The 19040-nt window shown below is 33.5% G+C and overlaps 2 protein-coding genes across 5 annotated transcripts; one reads left to right on the top strand and one right to left on the bottom strand.

Moving 5' to 3' along the window:
• Positions 1-1842: 1842 nt before the first annotated feature.
• LOC110823091 (protein TPX2-like) lies at positions 1843-10771 on the top strand. Of its 3 annotated transcripts, none has more exons than XM_022053389.2 (15): positions 1843-2650; positions 2893-3045; positions 3742-3907; positions 4177-4285; positions 5338-5438; positions 6310-6382; positions 6495-6557; positions 6690-6740; positions 6877-6941; positions 7218-7329; positions 7571-7633; positions 7735-7800; positions 7902-7940; positions 8141-8247; positions 10414-10771. In XM_022053389.2, exons 1-15 carry the CDS (start codon positions 2479-2481, stop codon positions 10481-10483), a joined length of 1410 nt encoding a protein of 469 aa, XP_021909081.2. In that variant the 5' UTR covers positions 1843-2478; the 3' UTR covers positions 10484-10771. The 3 variants fall into 3 exon arrangements, with proteins under 3 accessions (XP_021909081.2, XP_021909080.2, XP_021909079.2); XM_022053388.2 differs by having other exon boundaries at positions 6862-6941; positions 7218-7320; XM_022053387.2 differs by having other exon boundaries at positions 6862-6941.
• A 713-nt stretch (positions 10772-11484) lies between these two features.
• Positions 11485-18708, bottom strand: ERL1 (ERECTA-like 1). 2 transcript variants are annotated; one of them, XM_022053545.2, is made up of 27 exons: positions 18306-18708; positions 17668-17806; positions 17468-17539; positions 17286-17357; positions 17096-17167; positions 16939-17010; positions 16793-16864; positions 16568-16639; positions 16391-16462; positions 16254-16322; positions 16056-16127; positions 15878-15949; positions 15723-15794; positions 15531-15602; positions 15362-15433; positions 15199-15270; positions 15012-15083; positions 14867-14938; positions 14706-14777; positions 14564-14635; positions 14053-14124; positions 13898-13969; positions 13747-13820; positions 13510-13641; positions 13081-13419; positions 12552-12922; positions 11485-12453 (listed from the first exon to the last, which is right to left on the bottom strand). In XM_022053545.2, the coding sequence occupies exons 1-27, from the start codon at positions 18418-18420 to the stop codon at positions 12100-12102; spliced, it is 2961 nt and encodes a 986-aa protein (XP_021909237.2). In that variant the 5' UTR covers positions 18421-18708; the 3' UTR covers positions 11485-12099. The 2 variants fall into 2 exon arrangements, with proteins under 2 accessions (XP_021909237.2, XP_021909238.2); XM_022053546.2 differs by lacking the exon at positions 18306-18708 and adding an exon at positions 18157-18262.
• Between the last annotated feature and the right edge of the window lie 332 nt (positions 18709-19040).

Genomic DNA, 19040 nt, shown 5'->3' with positions numbered 1-19040 from the left:
TTTTGATGAAGCTTTTAATATGTTCAAGTTTTTACTTGCAATAATAGATATTGTGTTGGATTTTTTATTCATAAATAGATCTAATGTGGTCTTCAATGTGTACAGCATGTTATAAGTAAATTTATTGAATCCGTTTAAAAATAATCAATTATAGTTAAACGATTATGAATCTTATTGCATCAAATTTAAATATAAATTTGTAATATTTGCAGATATTATATTTATAATTTTTTATATTATGAAGAATATAATAAAAAATAATAAAAATTAACGAAATAAAAAAACGGTTATGAACACACAAATTGCACGTAGATTTTATTCTTTTTATCATCCCATCAACATGAGAAAAAAAAAAAAGAGGTTGAAAGACCACATGTTGATTTAAAAAATCTATCACAAAATGCGAAGATTTCTTTCGTTATGGATTCAAATACATTTCCATGCTCATTCTCTTTAATTTAGTACGATTTTACTTATTATTTTTTATATATAGTTTGATTTGATTTTCATCGTATTAAATTTAAAAAGACAACCAAAATATATTAATTATTAAGATTATGTTTGAAAAAAATAAATTTTATTTAAAATTTTACATATATTTTAATTATTCAATACATTTTTATGAATAATAAAATTAATTTTACAAACAAATTTAAATAGAAATCAAATAATACATTTTAAATTATATTAATTTTGCTTTATTATTGTAAGAAATTTTCCCTCCGTATCTTACCAACTCTCACATGCAAAAATCTTTAAAAAAAGTTTAAAATAAAAATAAAAAATTCACGGTTATCAAAGAGATTTCAAAAGAAAACGAAAGCGATTGGAGTTTGTTATTTTTACTAATTTACATTAGGTTCACATTATATTATAATTAAAATAAATATGCATTAAGTTCAAAATTATATCTCATTTTTCTTTTTCAAACTTTGGCCTAAAAAATTATATCTTATCAGAACTATATGGTATACGAACAGTAGGAAATTAATTTCTTTATGATAAGAGACTTGATTAGCCTATATCATCTTGGTGCTTGGCCGCTAACTATTTTGGCCCTTTATGAATTTTCAGGAGCGTATCTTTATTGATTGATTGATTGATTGCAAAAAGACAAATCTGTCCTTGCAACAGAAATTCCAATATGATTTGTCATGGATATATCCGTAAATTTAAACAACAAGAATTTCGAAATTCAATTATTAACAAAGTCAATTTCATGTAAAGGACAAATAAAATTATTCTCCTTGCCAAAATGACTCTCAACTTTTTTCGATTTGAAATTTAAAATTAATTTAACTATTTTCATTAATAAATATGATTGAATATTTAATTTTAAATCTAATTTTAAGAGTCTTTATGATATCTTTTGTTGTATTTATAATTAAATACAACTTAAAGACAACCATTAAATCATTATAACGTTTTAATAAATAATTAAAAAATAATAAATTTAAAAATTCCAACAGAATATTATTTTTTTTACAATTATTTAAAAATTATTTTTATTTTCAAAACAAATTTAAATAAATGACTGTTATGTCTGGTATATAATTTATAATTAACTAAAAAATTTAAAATTTATTTTGTATTAATATATTTAACAATTATTTCTATATTTAAAGTAGTTCATGTTAAAAATAAAATTATTTAAAAAATAAAAAATTAATACGTGTCATTTTATAATTGTAATTTTCATTACATAACAAAATAATAATAAGTAGCTAAAAAGGGGTAATGATTGGTACATAAATTTGTTACTTTTTTTTTTTAGTTTAAATTTACTTTTTTTTTTTTCATTTTATTGTTGTGTATATATAGAAAGGCCCCGATCGTCATAGAACGAAGGGAATAGAAGTATTTGTTTTAGAAAAAAGAAAGAAGAGAACATTATCCGCCAATGATTTACGCAGTTTTGGTAATCGGACCCGCTGGTTAAAAATTCGGGTCGTTCTTCGGCAAAGGCATTGAGCTATAAAAAGGCATCTTCCTCGACACGCTCTGCCTCTCTCCCTCTCATTTCACGTCTTTCATCAACCAACGAAAATTTCGCCGTTCACTTCGCGATCGTCTGTTACATTTCTCTGCGCAGGGAGAAGAAAGTTCAGGATTATTGAAAATTTTGATATTTTCGAATTTCCTCTCCCTCATTTTCTCGAGAAAGTTTTAGAAAGAAAGAGAGAGAGCTATGGGATCTTAAGCAAGACGCAGGATTTCTCTCTCGTCCTCCTAGGGAGAGAAAGTGATAGAGAAAATCGCAAAAATTGACCTCTGTTTGTCTTGTTCTGTTTGCCTCCAAAACAACATTCTGATCAAAACAGAGCTATCTCTTTCCAAAATTAAGAATTAGAGCGGAAAAGAAAAGCTAGAAAAATTAAACAAAACTTTCTCATTATGACCGTAATCTCGTCATTTGCATGCTTAGCCTGAACAGAATATTCTTTCTCTTTTTTTTTTTCCGGGAAAGATAGAGAGAAGATGGATGACGTGATTCTAGAAACCGCTGAAGAATGGTTTTCGGTTGAAGAAATTGATATTGATTATGAATTTGATGCGCCTAAGTACTATGATTTCTCTCGGCCGGAAACAGACTTGCAGGCGGGAGAAGCCGAGCTCTGGTTCGAATCAGCAGGGAGTTGCATTCCTTCGCGTAAGCCACTTGACCTACATTTTCTGTCTCCAATCTAAATCTATGATCACCTGCTATTATTTTTCATTCATTTGTCGACCATTTCGTTGCATTTTTTTATTATCAGAGTTTATCAGCTTCCTGCTGAATCTTTATGAAAATTATGGTACGATGACTATTATTGATGAACTAACGCGATATCAGCATTACGGACGCTATTAACTGTTTCTTTTCTTTCCAAACCGTTGTTTGCATATTTTCAGCTTTAGTCGTGAGATTGAATTTGGAATGCAATTCTCATGTGGAATACATAGGCATCTCTCCCCAATCCAAAGCAAGTTATAACATGAATTCCATAACTAATAGCTCCGATTTCACACTGGATTCCCAAGTTTGGGCGCTAGATCATAACGGAGGTATCATTTTTCATGTGTGCTGGGATTTAACTTCTTTCTCTACAGTATCTTATTTTAATCTCAGAAGTAACTTTTTTTATTTTCTTATTCTCTTGTATATTTATGAGAGGGTTTAAGTGCTCAAGTATTGGATAGAGTACTTGAAGATGATCACTAGTTCAGTGTGGTTTATATTTAAAGCTATCATATGCTTTTTTTATTTTTACATTCATGTCAGTTAATAAATAAATTAATTGATTTTGTCTTAGAATCTAAGACAAGGATATAAACTAATTTTAGCTTAACTTTTAGCTCTCTATAGACGTTTGTTAATGTCTTTGTATCTCGCAGTGAATTTGTATAGCAGCATGAAGGTTTGTGGTTGTTGTTACAGTTATTAATAAAATCCTTGATGTATTTATAGGAAAAAAGGATTTAATGTTATTGTTTTACTCAACAATGCTATCTTAGTTGCAATAAGTTGATATTCTCATAAAGATACATATCTTTTCTCGTGTATATGTGAGTCCATATTAATAGCTACAATAATGCTCTTGCCTTTTAGTATTTTTCAACTCTCGCAATTTTGCCCTGCAATCAATTCACTGTAATAGAAAAGACTAAATTATCTAGCTTCATTTATATTAAATTAAACAAGCTTACTGGTGTTTCCTCGCGATTTTCTTCTTTTCAGTCTGACAAACTTATAATCTCCAGGATCAAAATTTGCAAATCCAGTGGCTGACGAAATTTTGAGGTCTAAAATGAAGTCTTCAGTCAAGTCATCTGCAATGAAGGGTTCAACTTTGATGAGACCAACGGCTAGTCTGCTGGCAAAGTTAAATCAACCTCTAAATGTTTATTCCAGCCACGTTTTGAGAAGGTGTTGATCGTTTGTTAAGCTCAATTTTGATTGGTGATGGATGATTGTCCAACTTGTGTCATTTTCTTGCAATATTTCATGTGATCAACATTGTAGATCTTATAAAAGATGTTGAAGCAACAATTCTTTTGTCTTACTATATGTATGGATACGCATTTTTGGTGTCTTGAACTTTGTCTTAACCATTTATAGAAGCATACATTTTCTTATTCTTTTCATGTGTTATTTCTCTCTCTCAGTTAAGTTTTCATGGACTTCCTAACTTGTAGGTGCCAGAGGTCATTAGGCCAATTCGATGGCTGGAGTTCACAGAATTCTTCTTTGATGCAGATCCTTGCTACCAAAAGACAAAAACTGGAGGCTGGTTACTCACGCAAGGTGCAATGAGATTTTTATTGGACATTCTGTTGCGTGTTAGTGTTTATGCCTACCTCTTTCTTATGAGTCAAAGAAAGCTGCTTTTTTGCTAGAATAGAGAATCCAGTAAATCAATCATAAGCTTCGATTATAGGCCAAAAAGTTTGTAAGAAGTTAGGCCTAAATGATTACAAGATAGAGCATATTATAGATCATTACGGAGATACTTTGTTATGATTCTGTTGTTTACTTTCTGTTCTTGATTTCTTTTTTATGGTCAGATTTCTAGCATCTAAAGACAAAAGAATCGTAATCTTTCAATTCTTGTTTTTAGCTTTTTCTAATTCATTTGTGGGTTGGAATTTCTAAGAAGTTAGTTCCTGAAAAAAGAAAAAGGGCGAAGGTTCTAGCGTTAGCATTCTGGAAATCATGTGCAGGAAAAAGTACTGATTGTATTTTATTTCTCTCAATCTCTTTATTCATACAGTTCCTAATAGAATGTACACTATGGTATTATAAGATGCTTTGTTTTATTAATATTTACAAGAAAGCACACACTTGTCTTAGGTGCTTGGTGTCCCTTTTTAGAGCTTTATTTTCTCTGAGGTTTAAGTGGATGAAAGTTTCAACGCCCAAAAAATTGGGTGTGAATGCATGTGTGCTTTTATGGTGTCGATATGTATACCTATGTGTCTTATAGAATAGGTATGTATACCTATGTGCTTCTCAAAAAAATATATATATATTTTACACCTGTGTGTGTACGCACAGAGGCAGTCTGCATGTATAAGTCTGTAGCTATCATCTGCACAAGTATGGAACCCGTAGAACACTTCTTTTATTTTACAAAGCAGGTCGTCCATCTGAATCATCAATTGCCTGTTAGTAGACAAAATTCATAAAAAGATTATCTATTTAGGAAGTACAGTTGTAAGATTAACATTTCACAGGCCATGGTTTTCTCAGAAACTGCTATGTGCCTACTTATTTTACCACTGTAATGGTGACTGAAGGAATATTTTTTATGTGCATTATTCTTATAGTTGTCGCACATCTCTGAGTTGGTTTTGCAGGTTGGTTATCTTCATGTTAATTCAACAAATCACAGACCAAAAGCTACAATTCCTAAGGAACCAGAGTTGGAAACAGCTAATCGTGCCCAAATTAGGCACAGGTAATAAGTTTCTTTCCCGTGCAGACACACACTCACACATATATAATATGTTAAAATTCGCAGATCAAGAACGTTTCTGATTGATTATAGCCCAAGTAATCATTCTATTGAAGGACAAAAAAGAATTCTCAGGAAAAACTTCTCTCAATACATTGATTTTTGCATTTTGTTTTTTTGCACACTTCATTACGATGGCTGGAAGCTATTTATTCCCACTAATTTAGCAGACTTCATCTCACTTTCAGTTTCTTCTACTCAATATTTTATTTTTTATGCACTCAATAGTGTACTCTCATATACACTACCTTTTACTTATATTAGATTAAAATTAAACTCTTAAGTTAGACAATTCATTTACTTTTCCTACACAAACTAATTGAAAAAATTTATTTCACAAACTCTAGTACTACTCCTTGAGATTTTCTCTGCACATTCCAAGTTTTTTCGTCAACACTTTAAATCTTGCTTTAGGAAGAGCCTTAATTAAGATATTTGCTAATTGGTCGTCAGAGCTCCAACACACCATATATTTCTTTGTTCTCTTTATCTTCTCGAACCAAAAGTTTATATTTACATATTTGGTCCTGCAATGCTGCACAGGATTTGCAGTGACTGTTTGGCCAAGCTTTTTGTTCTACTTTTACTGTTAGAAAACATAAGTCTGCCCAAAAGCCTAAAGCTAGAAGTGTTTTTAAAAAAGAACAGATTTTTTATAAGAGTGAAACCATATTCATTTTGCTTATCTTGAACTTGATATTAAACTCTTACTTTCACATAATTCATTTACATCTCCCACATGCAATCTGATAGAATAGGATTTTATTAAAAAATATCATTTACTCTAATAGTTAGATTATTATCTAAATTTCAGGACCAAGGTTAATTTAGAATCAGCTAAGCATGCAAAACCAAATGGATATAAATCCCATGCTTCGAGCATAAAGGTAGGTACTTTCTTTAGATACATTGAATCTCCTTTTCAACTACATATTCTGGAAGAAATTACAGATTTAAGTTTTAAGTTCTGAACCACCAAAATATTGTGAGACTTGGCAGCTTCTTGGGGCTTCTTCATTATCCATTCCTAGGAAGAGTATACCACGGCAAACAGAGTTTCAAGTAATTAATAAACACACTTTACTTCAATACCAGCTTGTTGGATTTTTGCAGTTTCCTCGGTGTCATGAGAAAATAAAAGCCCTGCCTAATTCTCTATATGACATCAGTTTTACTATATATCTTGCTTTTTAGGTCTTCCACTTAAGGACATCAGAGAGGGCCACACAACGTGCCTCTAATAATGTAGGTAACCAGAAAGGCATTTTTCCATGATTAGTTCTATTACTGTCATGCAGTTTAACTCTGCTTTTCATACTGCCTACTTGACGCTAGTGATGATTTTACATTTTCTTATTGTTGGAAGTCAACATTCTTGCAGTTGCAAGCAGGGAGTGCACCAGTTAGCAGTTCTATTTCACAGATAGAAATCCAAAGCTCCAGGAAGTAAGTTCTAGTTTTTTACTTCTATTAGTTTCGAATTTAAAAAAAAAAAGTGTTACTTTTCTCTCATCATGTACATGTAATCAGTTGAATGTTAAGCTGGTATTTCCTTGCAGTTCTTGATTGTCGAGTCCTATCACCTGGTAAACAATTGCCAGTGGATTTTATCCTAGTGAATGCAAGAAGAAACTATTAAATTTTCCGATTATTATTATTATTTTTTAATTGTCAAGGATGATTATGGTTGTGTATTTAAATTATTCTACCTTTTTTGTGCAGGCTCGCATCTCCAGATGCCTCAATAGAGGAGAAATGCAAAGAAACTCACAAATTTGAAACCAGCCAAATTCTCAATTTTAAAGCTTCCTCTCTTAACAAGAAGGTGCCGCCAGTATGATCTCCTTCCTTTTAATTGGATTGAATATTTTTGTGCCTATAATAAGATATTTGAAGATACATATTTGCCTAAGTGCAATTTTCTTCAAGCAAAAAAAAAAAAATTGGTTTCTTCTAGAATATCAAGCTGTAAAATAGTCTCCCACTGATAATATATGGCTCAAGACATCAATTATTATGTTTTACATTTTAGCTGTTTAAGATACTCTTTACACCATGCTTTTTTTTCCTCGTAGGGAATGGAGTTTCCGGCAGAAAAGAATTTTCAAGATGAGCCACCTACAGAGTTGTTTAGCAAGGTTAAATATAACTTGAACTCTTCTTGACTTATCATCGTTGAAATCGATTTCATATGGATCCAGTAGTACTTTATAGGCTCTTACTCGAACACCATATGCAGCTCTCATTGACAGCTGAAACCCATTCTTACGTAAAATCTCAGTCACAGGTGCATCTCCCTTCTGAGGTTAGTCCAAAATTTTTAACTACTGAAGCTTGAGATATAAATTTTATTTTGTTTGTACGAGTAAAAACTAATGGATGGGTGCTTCTGCTGATTGAATTAAGGGAAAAAAAGAGAATGCCCAAGATTTCTCCTGTCTAGAGGTATATTGATATTTTTTACATTCTTTTTCATGTTAAGGGATGATACAATTGTAGGAAGTGCTGAAAATTGATGGTCACCACAAGGCTGAGCTGCCTGTGTTGGCATCATATATTTGCTGAAATAAATAAACGTACTAGGTTGATGACTTGGATATCAATTGTTTTCCACTCTGATCTTAGTTCTATATACCTACTTGTAGATCATAAGTAAGATCAAAGGAAAATCAGAAAAGTTTCATGGAAACCAGTATCCTTGTGGGAATGACAGAAGGGCAGCAGAGATTAGACCACTACTCAGCATTAACAGGTATTTTCTTCCCACTCAAGTTGATTGATGCCTATAAAGTCTGTGACTTTAGTAGCCGCATTTTGCCACAGATCTAAACATGAGTCAGACTCTTATGGTCCAACTGTTGATAACTGTTCTATAAGAAATCCTATTATGAAAGTGGAGATATTCCCTGCAGTTAAAAAGACTTAAGAAAACTTTCACAAGAACAAATGTTTAAGGACAGTTTGATCATAAAGTACAAATCATTTGAGGACTTGTAAATTGTTAAAATTTTCATTTCTTTGGTAGCCATTTGGAAATGATTGGAATAGAGAAAGGTGCCATTATGATGCAGAATGGAAGAAAACAAGATGAATTTTTAGTATCAGAAGATATTTTTACAATATTTATTAGAATTAGATGGCATCTTGTTATTGGAAAGATATAAATAATTTAGTTTTAATATGTAGAATTACAATATGAATTTTACTTATATTCACCTCCACTCTCATTAAAAAAAAATTCAAGGTGGGAGTGAAGGTAAAAGGGATTAAAACTTGCACCTATAAATCATAATGGAAAATAATAGTATTATTTTACAATATACATTGCAACTTATTCTTCCCCTCTTTCTTTCTTCTATATATTTCTCTCTTTTCCCTCTCCATTTTCTGTCACCTTTTCTTGGTTCATGCTTCCTTTCATATTCTTCTCTTTTTATCTTGCCAAACTAGTATTCTTGATGCCATATTAGTTAGCGGTAAATTGTGAGTGATTCTTCACCAAGTGGCATTAAAGCATGAACGTTTTTTTCTCTGGCTCTTCTTTGTTCTATCTTTCCCCTCTTGTTCCATATCTCCCTTCCGATTCTTGTGGTTATACTTCTTTATTCTCTCTTCCTCCTCTTCCTAATAATAATATTTTCTTTGTATTTCTTTCCCGTTTTCTAATTTATTTCTAGGTTCGGTCCCCGGTTCAAATGTCTCATTGTTCCTTATGCATTTGGTATCTCTTAAAAAATAATATTTTAAGATGGAGTTAAATGATTTCTTAACTATAAAATTTATCATATAACCTATTTGATTATGGAGAACATAAGTATATCAAGTTTCTTTTTTCAGTGCTTCGGATGTTTGGATAAAACTGAGATGCATCAAGATTGTAGACTTTATTCATTAACAACATGTTCAAGAAGCTCGACTAAAAGTGGCATTATCAAAATTATTCACAAGCTATCCATGTTCTTTTTCTTCAAAATTTTGCATGAGGATCACAAATTTCAAAATTTTCAGATCTTGTAATTTTGTTCGTTTCGTCATTTCAAAAATTTGAAATTGAGTTAAAACATCAAATAGTACAGAATAATGCAAAATAGTAATGAGATAATATTGATGTAATTGTAGTGTTTTCATGTCTTATACTGTTTTTTGGACAGTAACTAGATTAAAAATTAAAATTTTTTTATTGCACTAGTTTTATTTTATTTTTTATTTTTATTTTTTAAAATGAAATGGCATCTTATAATTGATTGAATGATGTGACGCCGTATTTGTTATTGATCCTTCGCAAGTGTTATGCCAAAGGTGACGTGAACTCATACCAGTTGGCTCATGTCACTTTTTCATTTGTGTAAAAGTGGTAGCAGCTTTTTATCATGTTAATTACTTGCTAATCTAACTATGTTATGATCTTTTATCATTTATTTTTGCCATCATTTAACATTATTGATGGTGTTTTTTTTGAGAAATCACCATGCTCCATCCTTCAGTTTTGGTTTCTCCCCAGCCCTTTTCTTCTACCTATTTTTCTCTTTTTCTCATCTTTGTTTAAGTTCTTTTTTTCTATTCTATTCTTCTCTTTCTACCCTTATACTTTTCTGGAACAGGTGTTATCATTAGTTAGTGATTGTGATTGTAAGTGGTTGTTCTACATCACTCCCGCGGCAACTTTTGATTTGGAAAAAAAAAAGAGAAAAGAGAACTATGAAAACGCAACTGTGGGATAATTGGGACACTGGCAGTCTATAAAGTAATTAAAAAAAAAGAGATAAAAGAGAAGGTTCATAGTGATTTAATGTGACATTTCAAAAAATATTTCCATTTTAATAATGTTCTGAGAAAAAAGAAGTATGTTTCATTTTCACAGGTCATGATAATATCTTTTCATGTCACTAAACTAGGATGCCCTTATTGATTATCACAGGAGCTTGGACATATGCCAAGTGCCAGATGGACAACGCATTATATCGAATGGGTCAATGATTTTTGTTTAATTTCTTTGATTCTTACCCAGACCAGTGATACCCGAACCACTGCCCAAGCAAATTTTTTGTGTTAAATTCATGAAAAAAAAGTACTCATAAATGGTAAATATCTGTTTGTATAGTCATTTCCAAAAAAAAAAACAGTAATTACAGTGTATTTATTCAAATATTTTGAGAAGTGTTTTTTTCTCAATTTCATCTCTGATGCGCAGTCGAATTGAGGACTTGAGGCATAGATGATGTAGTTATAGTAAACTTGAGATGATGTACATAAAGAAGCGAAAATTTTTTGTCCAATTTTGTACAGTTGATTTTTTCGTTCCTTTACAAGTCAATAGAACCAGAAAAAAGATATGAGTAATGATAATAAAGGCAAAAAGTTGGGGCTAACAATATTTTAATTTTTGTAAATTTGCATTCAGTATAGTAAATTTTTGAGATTTTTTTAGAAGTCTTTGTTTAGAAGTCCAAACAAGTACAAGAATAAAATTGTGTATTTTACCCTAATAATAATCTCTTCAATTTTTTTCTTTGATAGAAAGGCTACTCTAAGTTGATTTTGCAACAGAATAACAGGACCTTTTCTCTTTTTACTCATTACAACCGTACTAAGAATCATTTAAAGTTCATGGTTTTTCTTGTCCCTCTTTTTATATTGGCTTTTTGGTAGACGTCCTTTTGGCATCATGCGAACTGGTCTTGTACTGTGATAAACATTGCTCAAGATTACCAGAAGTCTTTCCGTCCTCGTCATAGTTGAATAAAAGGATAAGTAATCGATCCCTCTAATTTTACAGATCTTTTAAGAGTAATTTTGTGGACAATGTGGCAAACCACCCAAATTAAATGGCAAAAAACATTTAATTTGTAGAAGAATAGGTATACAACAGCATTGTCAAGAATTTTTTGGTCAGTAATAATTGCTAGTGGTTCTCGGACTTTGAAAATTAAACTAGTTTTTGGAGAGATGAGTATCCTAACCAGAGATCGGTCTTTTAGTAGTACGCTCATACAACAATCATAATAATACATTAGTAATCTGCATAGATATCCTCAATGCTCGCACCATAGAAAATTCTTAGCCACATCAATGGAGATCTATTTTAATAAACCTCTCTATTCTTTCTGGTGATACAGGTACCAGGGAGAAGAAAATAAAAAAAAACCACATCATTTTTTAATCAAACACTTGATACCCAAGTGTCAATAACCAATCTTTATTTCCTGAGTTGGATTCTTCAGTAGCTGGTTCTCAGAGCCTTCATCTATATCTTCCGAAATTTTTTATGACAGCATTTAAACAGGAATTTTTTAGCATAATTAATTTTCATATACCAGCTGTGTACCACCAGATGATATCATACATTCGTGTTTTCTAACTTGCAGTTGAGCTTTGCTTACATCATGATGTGTTAGATATCGTCAGTCTGGAAGGAATATTTGACTTTTCTTCTGTCGTGAATCAGTCAGAAAGAAGAATACCCAGAGAGCCACTGATAACCTAACAAATTCATAGTTCATCTTCTATCAGCTGAAATAACACCTATTCCAGAGGCAAAATTTGGGAAGAATCTTCTTTCCTTTTCCCTTCACTCGCTAAAGGAAAAACAAAGAAAATTACAAATTCAGAGGGTGTTCTTTGATATAACTTCTCGAAATCTAACAAACCATTGAGCATCAGAAAAATTATTTTCCAGTTGAACTTGCTGCGGTTGCCCCTGGTGTCCTTTGTCAATCACAAATTTGGTATAATCAATGGGCTTTCCCGGAGCTGAACAAGACTTCTTAGGAACAACAGGAAGAAGGGAGACCAAAACTTTTGAAACTTCATGCATGGTTGGCCTTTCAGAGGGCAGGCGCTTGGTGCACAACAATGCAAGTTGGAAAGTCTTTCTCACATGAGATAAATCCATGCATTTAGTGGAAATCTCAGGATCAACAGCTTCCATAACGGTATTATTATCAGCCTTTGACAATATCTGAAATAAATATAAAAAACTCTCAAAAGTTACAATCCATCCACTCTGACAAAGATTTTGGTTAAAATATAACATAAAACATGTCCCAAGAAATGTACCAGTTGATGCAAGTTAGATTCATTATCCACAGCCTTCTTTCCGGTCAGAAGCTCCAGAAGGACAATGCCAAAACTATAGACATCAGATTTTTCATTCAGCCGAGAGGTTCGGGCATACTCTGGATCAATGTAGCCAATTGTTCCCAAAACAAAGGTAGAAGCATGGGTTTTTGAAGCCGGTATGCATTTAGCTATCCCAAAATCAGAGAGATGTGCCTCAAAATTTTCATCCAACAGAATATTTGAGGACTTAACATCCCGATGAATAATTCTAGGGTTACAATCATGATGAAGATAAGCAAGTCCTTGAGCAGCACCAACTGCTATCTTTAAGCGAGTTTCCCAGTCAAGTTTTACTTTCTTTCCTGGACCTGTCATAACAAATAACCACCGAAAATTATAGAAACAAAAAGAAATTGTTAATGAAATATTATGGCAAGTGAAAATGGTAGGATCTTCCCACCCAGTAATTCTTCTCATTAATTAAGTCATGAAACATTTTAAATCTGAAGGGAAAGTTTAACTTTACCATGCAGAAGATCCCAAAGAGAACCATTTTCCATGTAGTCATAGAATAGGAGGTTTCCATTAGGAGTAAGGGCATAACCATGCAAGCTTACAATGTTTCTGTGCCTGATGCTGCCAATGGTCTCAAGTTCAGTCTCAAACTCCCGTAAATTGTGTGGATATTGATTGTAGAGTCGCTTAATTGCAATTGGTCGGGAATTCTTCAATGCACACTTGTAAACTGTGCTTGAAGCACCATATCCTACAATGAACTTCTCATTTAAATTTTCTGTGATTCTCATAATATCATCAAATGTATGTATAGCCATATCCATGTGTAGAACCACAAGCTTGGGAGGACCTGGAAAATAAAAAAACATTCCTTGAACATTTCAAATACTCACAACATTTTATGAATGGACAAAAGAAAAAGCAAAACTGATACACATGCCTTGCAGAGCCTTCATGGAACCCTTCATCATTTGCTTCTGTTGGTTGGATTTGTAAATCGCAACAATGACCATAGATAACAGTGCTATGAAGCCTAATGTCATACAAACAACAGCAGCTCTGGATAATATTGCTGGAAAGACATAGAGCTTATTAATATTGAGAAAATGTTCCCGACTCATGTTCCCGGAGCAATGGACATCAGGATACAAAAATACAGCTGTGAAATCATAATCACCTCGCGATTTTGGAAAAGATGGACCACATATTGACCCCAACCAGTTTCCACATAGCAAAGGATTCCCAATGAAACTAACATGTGGAAATACAAATTGGTAAAGTTCAAATTTGAGGAAGATATGAACCTTTCAAAAAAAAAAAAGTCATACCTATCTGGTGAAAAACGCGAGAAGTTTCTAATGGTAGGTAAGACCCCAGACAAGCTGTTGTAGGACACATTCCTAAAATTTGCAAAAACTGTCATTCACACAGGGTTCATGAGCTATATTTACAAGCATAAGAGTCACAAGATAAAGAAACTCACAAAAAAGAAAGACTCAGACAATTGGCAATCTGATCCGGGATTTGTCCATGCAAGTTGTTATTGTTCAGTATCCTGCCAGTAATTCAAGTCTGTAAAGGTAGTAGACTTAAGACTATGAACATGCAGTCAACTAAGTACTTCTTCATTCATTCTCATGACCCGTCCAATCAAGAAAGGAACTTCTTGGATTAGAAGGTTTGATTTCTTGATCTTGATGATTAGCAAAACAAAAAGACCCTAAATTAATTGTCAATTATTTGATAATTATTAACTCCAGTATAATATTTATACTAATCTTAGTATCAATATCAACCTTTGTTTCTAAGAGAAAAGTTGAGGTTCTCCGATCAAATATTTTCTCTGGAATTTTCTCGCAATCAAAAATCTGATCTTCTCAAAAATCCCTGCTGAATATTGGCCTTGCTTTTTTATATGTAAGAAATTAACTATTTGAAACAGAAACTAAATTGGTGATATCAACCTTTATAAAGAGATCAGATTGTGAACTTACAAAGCAACAAGATTTTGCAGTTGGCCCATTTCAGCTGGAATACTACCAGAGAGATTATTGATGGACATATCACTGCAAAGAAAAAAAAAGGAACTCAGGAAACATCAGTTATGATTATAAATTTATCTGGATCAAAGCTTACATTGTTTGAATGCTTCTAAGATTCCCAAATTCTGCAGGCAATGGTCCATCAAGATGGTTACTACTTAAGTTCCTACATAAATGTAATCAGAAATTGGGATTATTTTAAACAAAATCGATGAGGAGATTTGAGGAAAAACTATAAATAAAATATAAGCTTACAATATGAGAAGGTGCTCCAGATCACCAATTGTAGCAGGTACAGGTCCCGAAAAATTATTGCCAGATAGATCCCTAAAAACATAAACAATTTTTTCAGTCCAACCAGATACATAAAGTACGTAAGGGAACCAATTCAGAAACTTACAACGTATCAAGATTGATAATACGCCCCAGATCAACTGGTATTTTTCCTTTGAAATTGTTCACTGAAAGATTTCTGCACATAAAAAAATATCAACACCAATCATAACAGAAGACACATTCAACCAACAGGATCATTTTCAATGCTAATTTATTCGAAGCATTAGCATGCCCAGTGGAATAAAACTTACAGATATGTCAAGCTTTCCAGATTACGGAACCCCAATGGGATTGATCCACTTAAGTGATTCCCATGCACATTACTAAAAAACAAAAGAAATTTCAACACATGAAGAAACAAAAACACAAAGTCTACCAGCAAATAAGTAAATATGAGATTCCAGTGATACGTACAACTGATTCAAAGCTGTGCAGAAACTGATGTTATATGGAATAGGTCCAACAAAATGATTGTTTGCAAGATTCCTGAGTACAATTGACATATAGATTATTAACAAAACGCAAAAGCTTTACCTTATTTAGATTAGTGAAATACAATTTTGCACATAGGATTAGGACTCACAATTCAAACAACTGTTCAAGCTTCCCAAGCTCAGCAGGAATTGTACCAACCAGTTCATTATCATTAAGTTGCCTGAAAATCAATTACTAAAGTTACAGCTTAATTCTTATTTTTCAGTCTGCATGCAAGTGGTGAATGACCGAGTAAGCGGGTTAGCTAGGGGAAATATATAACGGTAAGAAGGCATCTCACAAGTAACTAAGTTTCGACATATTGCCAAGCTCTGGAGGAATAGGTCCGGTCAACTTGTTACCATGAAGATACCTGAAGTAGCATTGCGAGCATAGATATGAGAAGAGAGTTACACAAAAAAATGCAACCTACAGCACCTTTGGAAATCAACTCACAATTTCCCAGTGTATGACAGATTTCCAAGTATTGGAGGGATTGGTCCGACTAGCTCATTCTCACTCAAATCCCTTGTGTAACGTGAGAAAAATTTAATTATCTAATTAGAAACAATCCAAGGAATAAGTTTAACAAAATTTTCTCTAATTTGTTTAACGAAAAAAAAATTATCCTTACAGAACAGCAAGGGCCTGCATCAAACCAATAACCTCAGGAATTTTCCCAGTTAACCTGTTTCCCTGAAGTGACCTGTCAGGAAATGAAGACGTAATCAGTATATCGAGAATTATATGATAGTTATGCAGGTTCCACATAGCAGCAACCATAAGAGCATAAATAATACAACCCTGTGAACGCATCAACTGGAGAACTTACAACGTAGCAACTTGTAAGAACCCAATATTGTAAGGTATCTCCCCAGTAATCTGATTGTAAGATATATCCCTGACATCACCAACAATACTATTAGTAAACTGGTATGATTATCTAACTTAACCTAAAAAGAGACATACAGGATTTCAAAGCTTGTACAGTTGCCAATGCTCTCCGGGATTGTACCAGTTAGGTTATTGCCTCTAACATCACTGAAATTAGGAAATTAATAAAAAAAAGTATCTTACATGTTCCTAAAAAAAAGCTCTAAATTTGAAAAATGGAAATGAAAATATAATCAAAATCTTACTACTTACAAATACCATAGGCCAGTCAATTGGCACATATCAGAGGAGAGTGTACCCGTTAAGTAATTCCCACGTAAACCACTGTAAAGTATAAACAATGAAAAGTGAGGCTTAACGATATCTAAAAATAATTATACTTATCTTTCCACTAGGTTTGCATTTTTTTTTTTTGCTATGCCACGAGTAGACAAACTAACCAGGGGTGATTTTAGAGCATATTAATGACCAACTTACAGATATTGCAAAACTTCATTCCAATAAATTAGCCTCGGAATTTCACCCGTGAGCTGGTTTCGGGCAAGGTCACTGAAAGACTGAATGAGTTACTGAGCACCACTCAGAAGCACATGTATAAGTTTTTATAGAATGAAGAAACTCACAGTGTTTTGAGGTTAGGGATCTGCGTTAAGGTCGACGGAATAGGACCCGTCAGCTGATTGTTCTTTAGATTCCTGAAATATTAGAGAATCATCTAGCTGATCTTTAAACAAAAGCAAAACAGAGTAACAAAATCCACAGATATTAAGTAAAACACACAGGAACTCGAGCATCTTGAGCTTAGAGATTGAGAAGGGTATGTCTCCATATAAAAGATTATCAGAGAAATCCCTGCATAAAGTTCGACGCAAATCAAAACTTCAATAAAAAAATCGCAGGAAAAACAAGGAGAATAACCAAGAACAATAGAAAAAGAGTAAACAGTTAATTTGAAAAAGTGAGGATTTACAGATGAACAAGCGAAGCGCAGTTCCCAATCTCGTCAGGAATTTGACCGGTTAATTTATTCCCTTGCAAATCTCTGTCAATAATATTCAAAACATCAAAGAAACCACAGCTGTAAGAGCAACAGTCAACTTATAGACTAACTAAAACCGACTCTAAGCAGATGAAGGTAAATAGATAACGTACATTGACTCCAAGTTAATCAAATCACCAACGGCTGGCGAAATCTCCCCACCCAGATTCAAATTGGACAAGTTCCTTCACAAGAAATTCGAGAAGAAATTATCATAAACAGAATTTGGTCAACCTCCATTGATTGGTGTGGAGAACACCGCGGCATGGCGCTGCGCTTAAAGAGAAAGCAATGAATTGGAGAAGAATCTTACAGGGAAACCACAGAAAGACTAACGTTATCACAAAAAACACCTCGCCATGAACAGAAATCACTGTTATGAATGTCGTCCCAGTCCAAGAGCACATTAGCCACATTACTGAACGACGCCTTTATTGACATCAAGGCTTTTCCTGCAAAAAAGCCTTCGGTTTAAGGAAGCCTCAGCATGATTAAGGCAAACTATTGCTTTCTAACTAACAAAATAAGAATACTATCGTTTTCTAGTTAGGTCTTAGTCATGAAACTTAAAAAGCACGGCGGATATCTGTAGGTTAAATAACTCTAAAAAGCCTTCAACAATCGAATAATTCAGCTTCTACTAAAATTTTCTCGACAGCCAAAGAGCGGCTGGTACTCTTGTCACCGTTTTTTTCCAAACCCAAGTAAATGAAAAAAATATGCCCGAGATACTACATTCAAGACCTTACTGCCCTGGAACCGAATGGCAAGTCCAATCAATTAAAGGTGGACATATTAAAACCTTATAGTTCCAAACATTTCTCACAAACTTTGTGCTCCAAAACAACTCTCCATAGTAGGCAAAACCAACAATGGACTACCAAAGATTGAAAAGGTGGACAACTCCACTTCCTGAGCCCAAAAAAACCGCAGATTAGAAGAGAAGATAACCTTCGTCAGCAAGGGGAGAAGCAAGAGGACAAAGAAAAACTAGCACCAGAATTGCTAAACACAGAAGTCGCTCCTTCTGCTTCATCCTCTCCATCAAGCTTACGCCATACTCCATGCGCAAAGAAAAATCCTCGCAATATTACAACAGAACCGGACAGGAAGTGCAAACAAACCAATGCAAGGTCTCTCCGATTCAGAACGCGACGGACAATAAGCTTGAGCTGGTGTTCTCTGCCATTACTTAGAGGAGAGAGAGAGAGAGAGAAACAGCACAGCCGTTTCGCGTGAACTGCAAGGAAGAACAGAGAACAGAGCTGTTATGAAGAGAGGGAAATAGAAGATAGAGAGAGAGAGAGTGTGAAGAGCGTAGACTCTAGAGCGAGAAGCCGAGAGGATGAGAGAGAGAAAGAGAAGAAATAGTAGGACAAGGGTAAACGGCGGTGAAGCGACGTTAAGAGCTGACTGTGGAAAAATATACGAAAATAATGTTTTCTGAATTCTGATTGATGGGGAAGCAGCAGCCGTCATTCGTACTTCCGTTTCCCAAAGCGGTTTAATCTTTTACCGCAAGCATAATTCCTTCACCGTCACCCACGCGCTCCCATAAAGAGCGTTCGTCGTGCTTTGATCAAACGGGGTAGAATCAGTGACCCAGATCATCTGGCCCGTTTGATTGAATACACATGACGAGGTACGAAGCGTCGTGAAGTAGAGAAGATTGTCAGAGCCGCGTGT

The sequence above is a fragment of the Carica papaya genome, chromosome 9, assembly GCF_054855325.1.
Source record: "Carica papaya isolate Zhongbai chromosome 9, ASM5485532v1, whole genome shotgun sequence".
In the NCBI taxonomy this organism is placed as follows: domain Eukaryota; kingdom Viridiplantae; phylum Streptophyta; class Magnoliopsida; order Brassicales; family Caricaceae; genus Carica; species Carica papaya.
The sequence above is the reverse complement of the archived record's forward strand: the minus strand, read 5'-3'. Positions and strand labels throughout refer to the sequence as shown.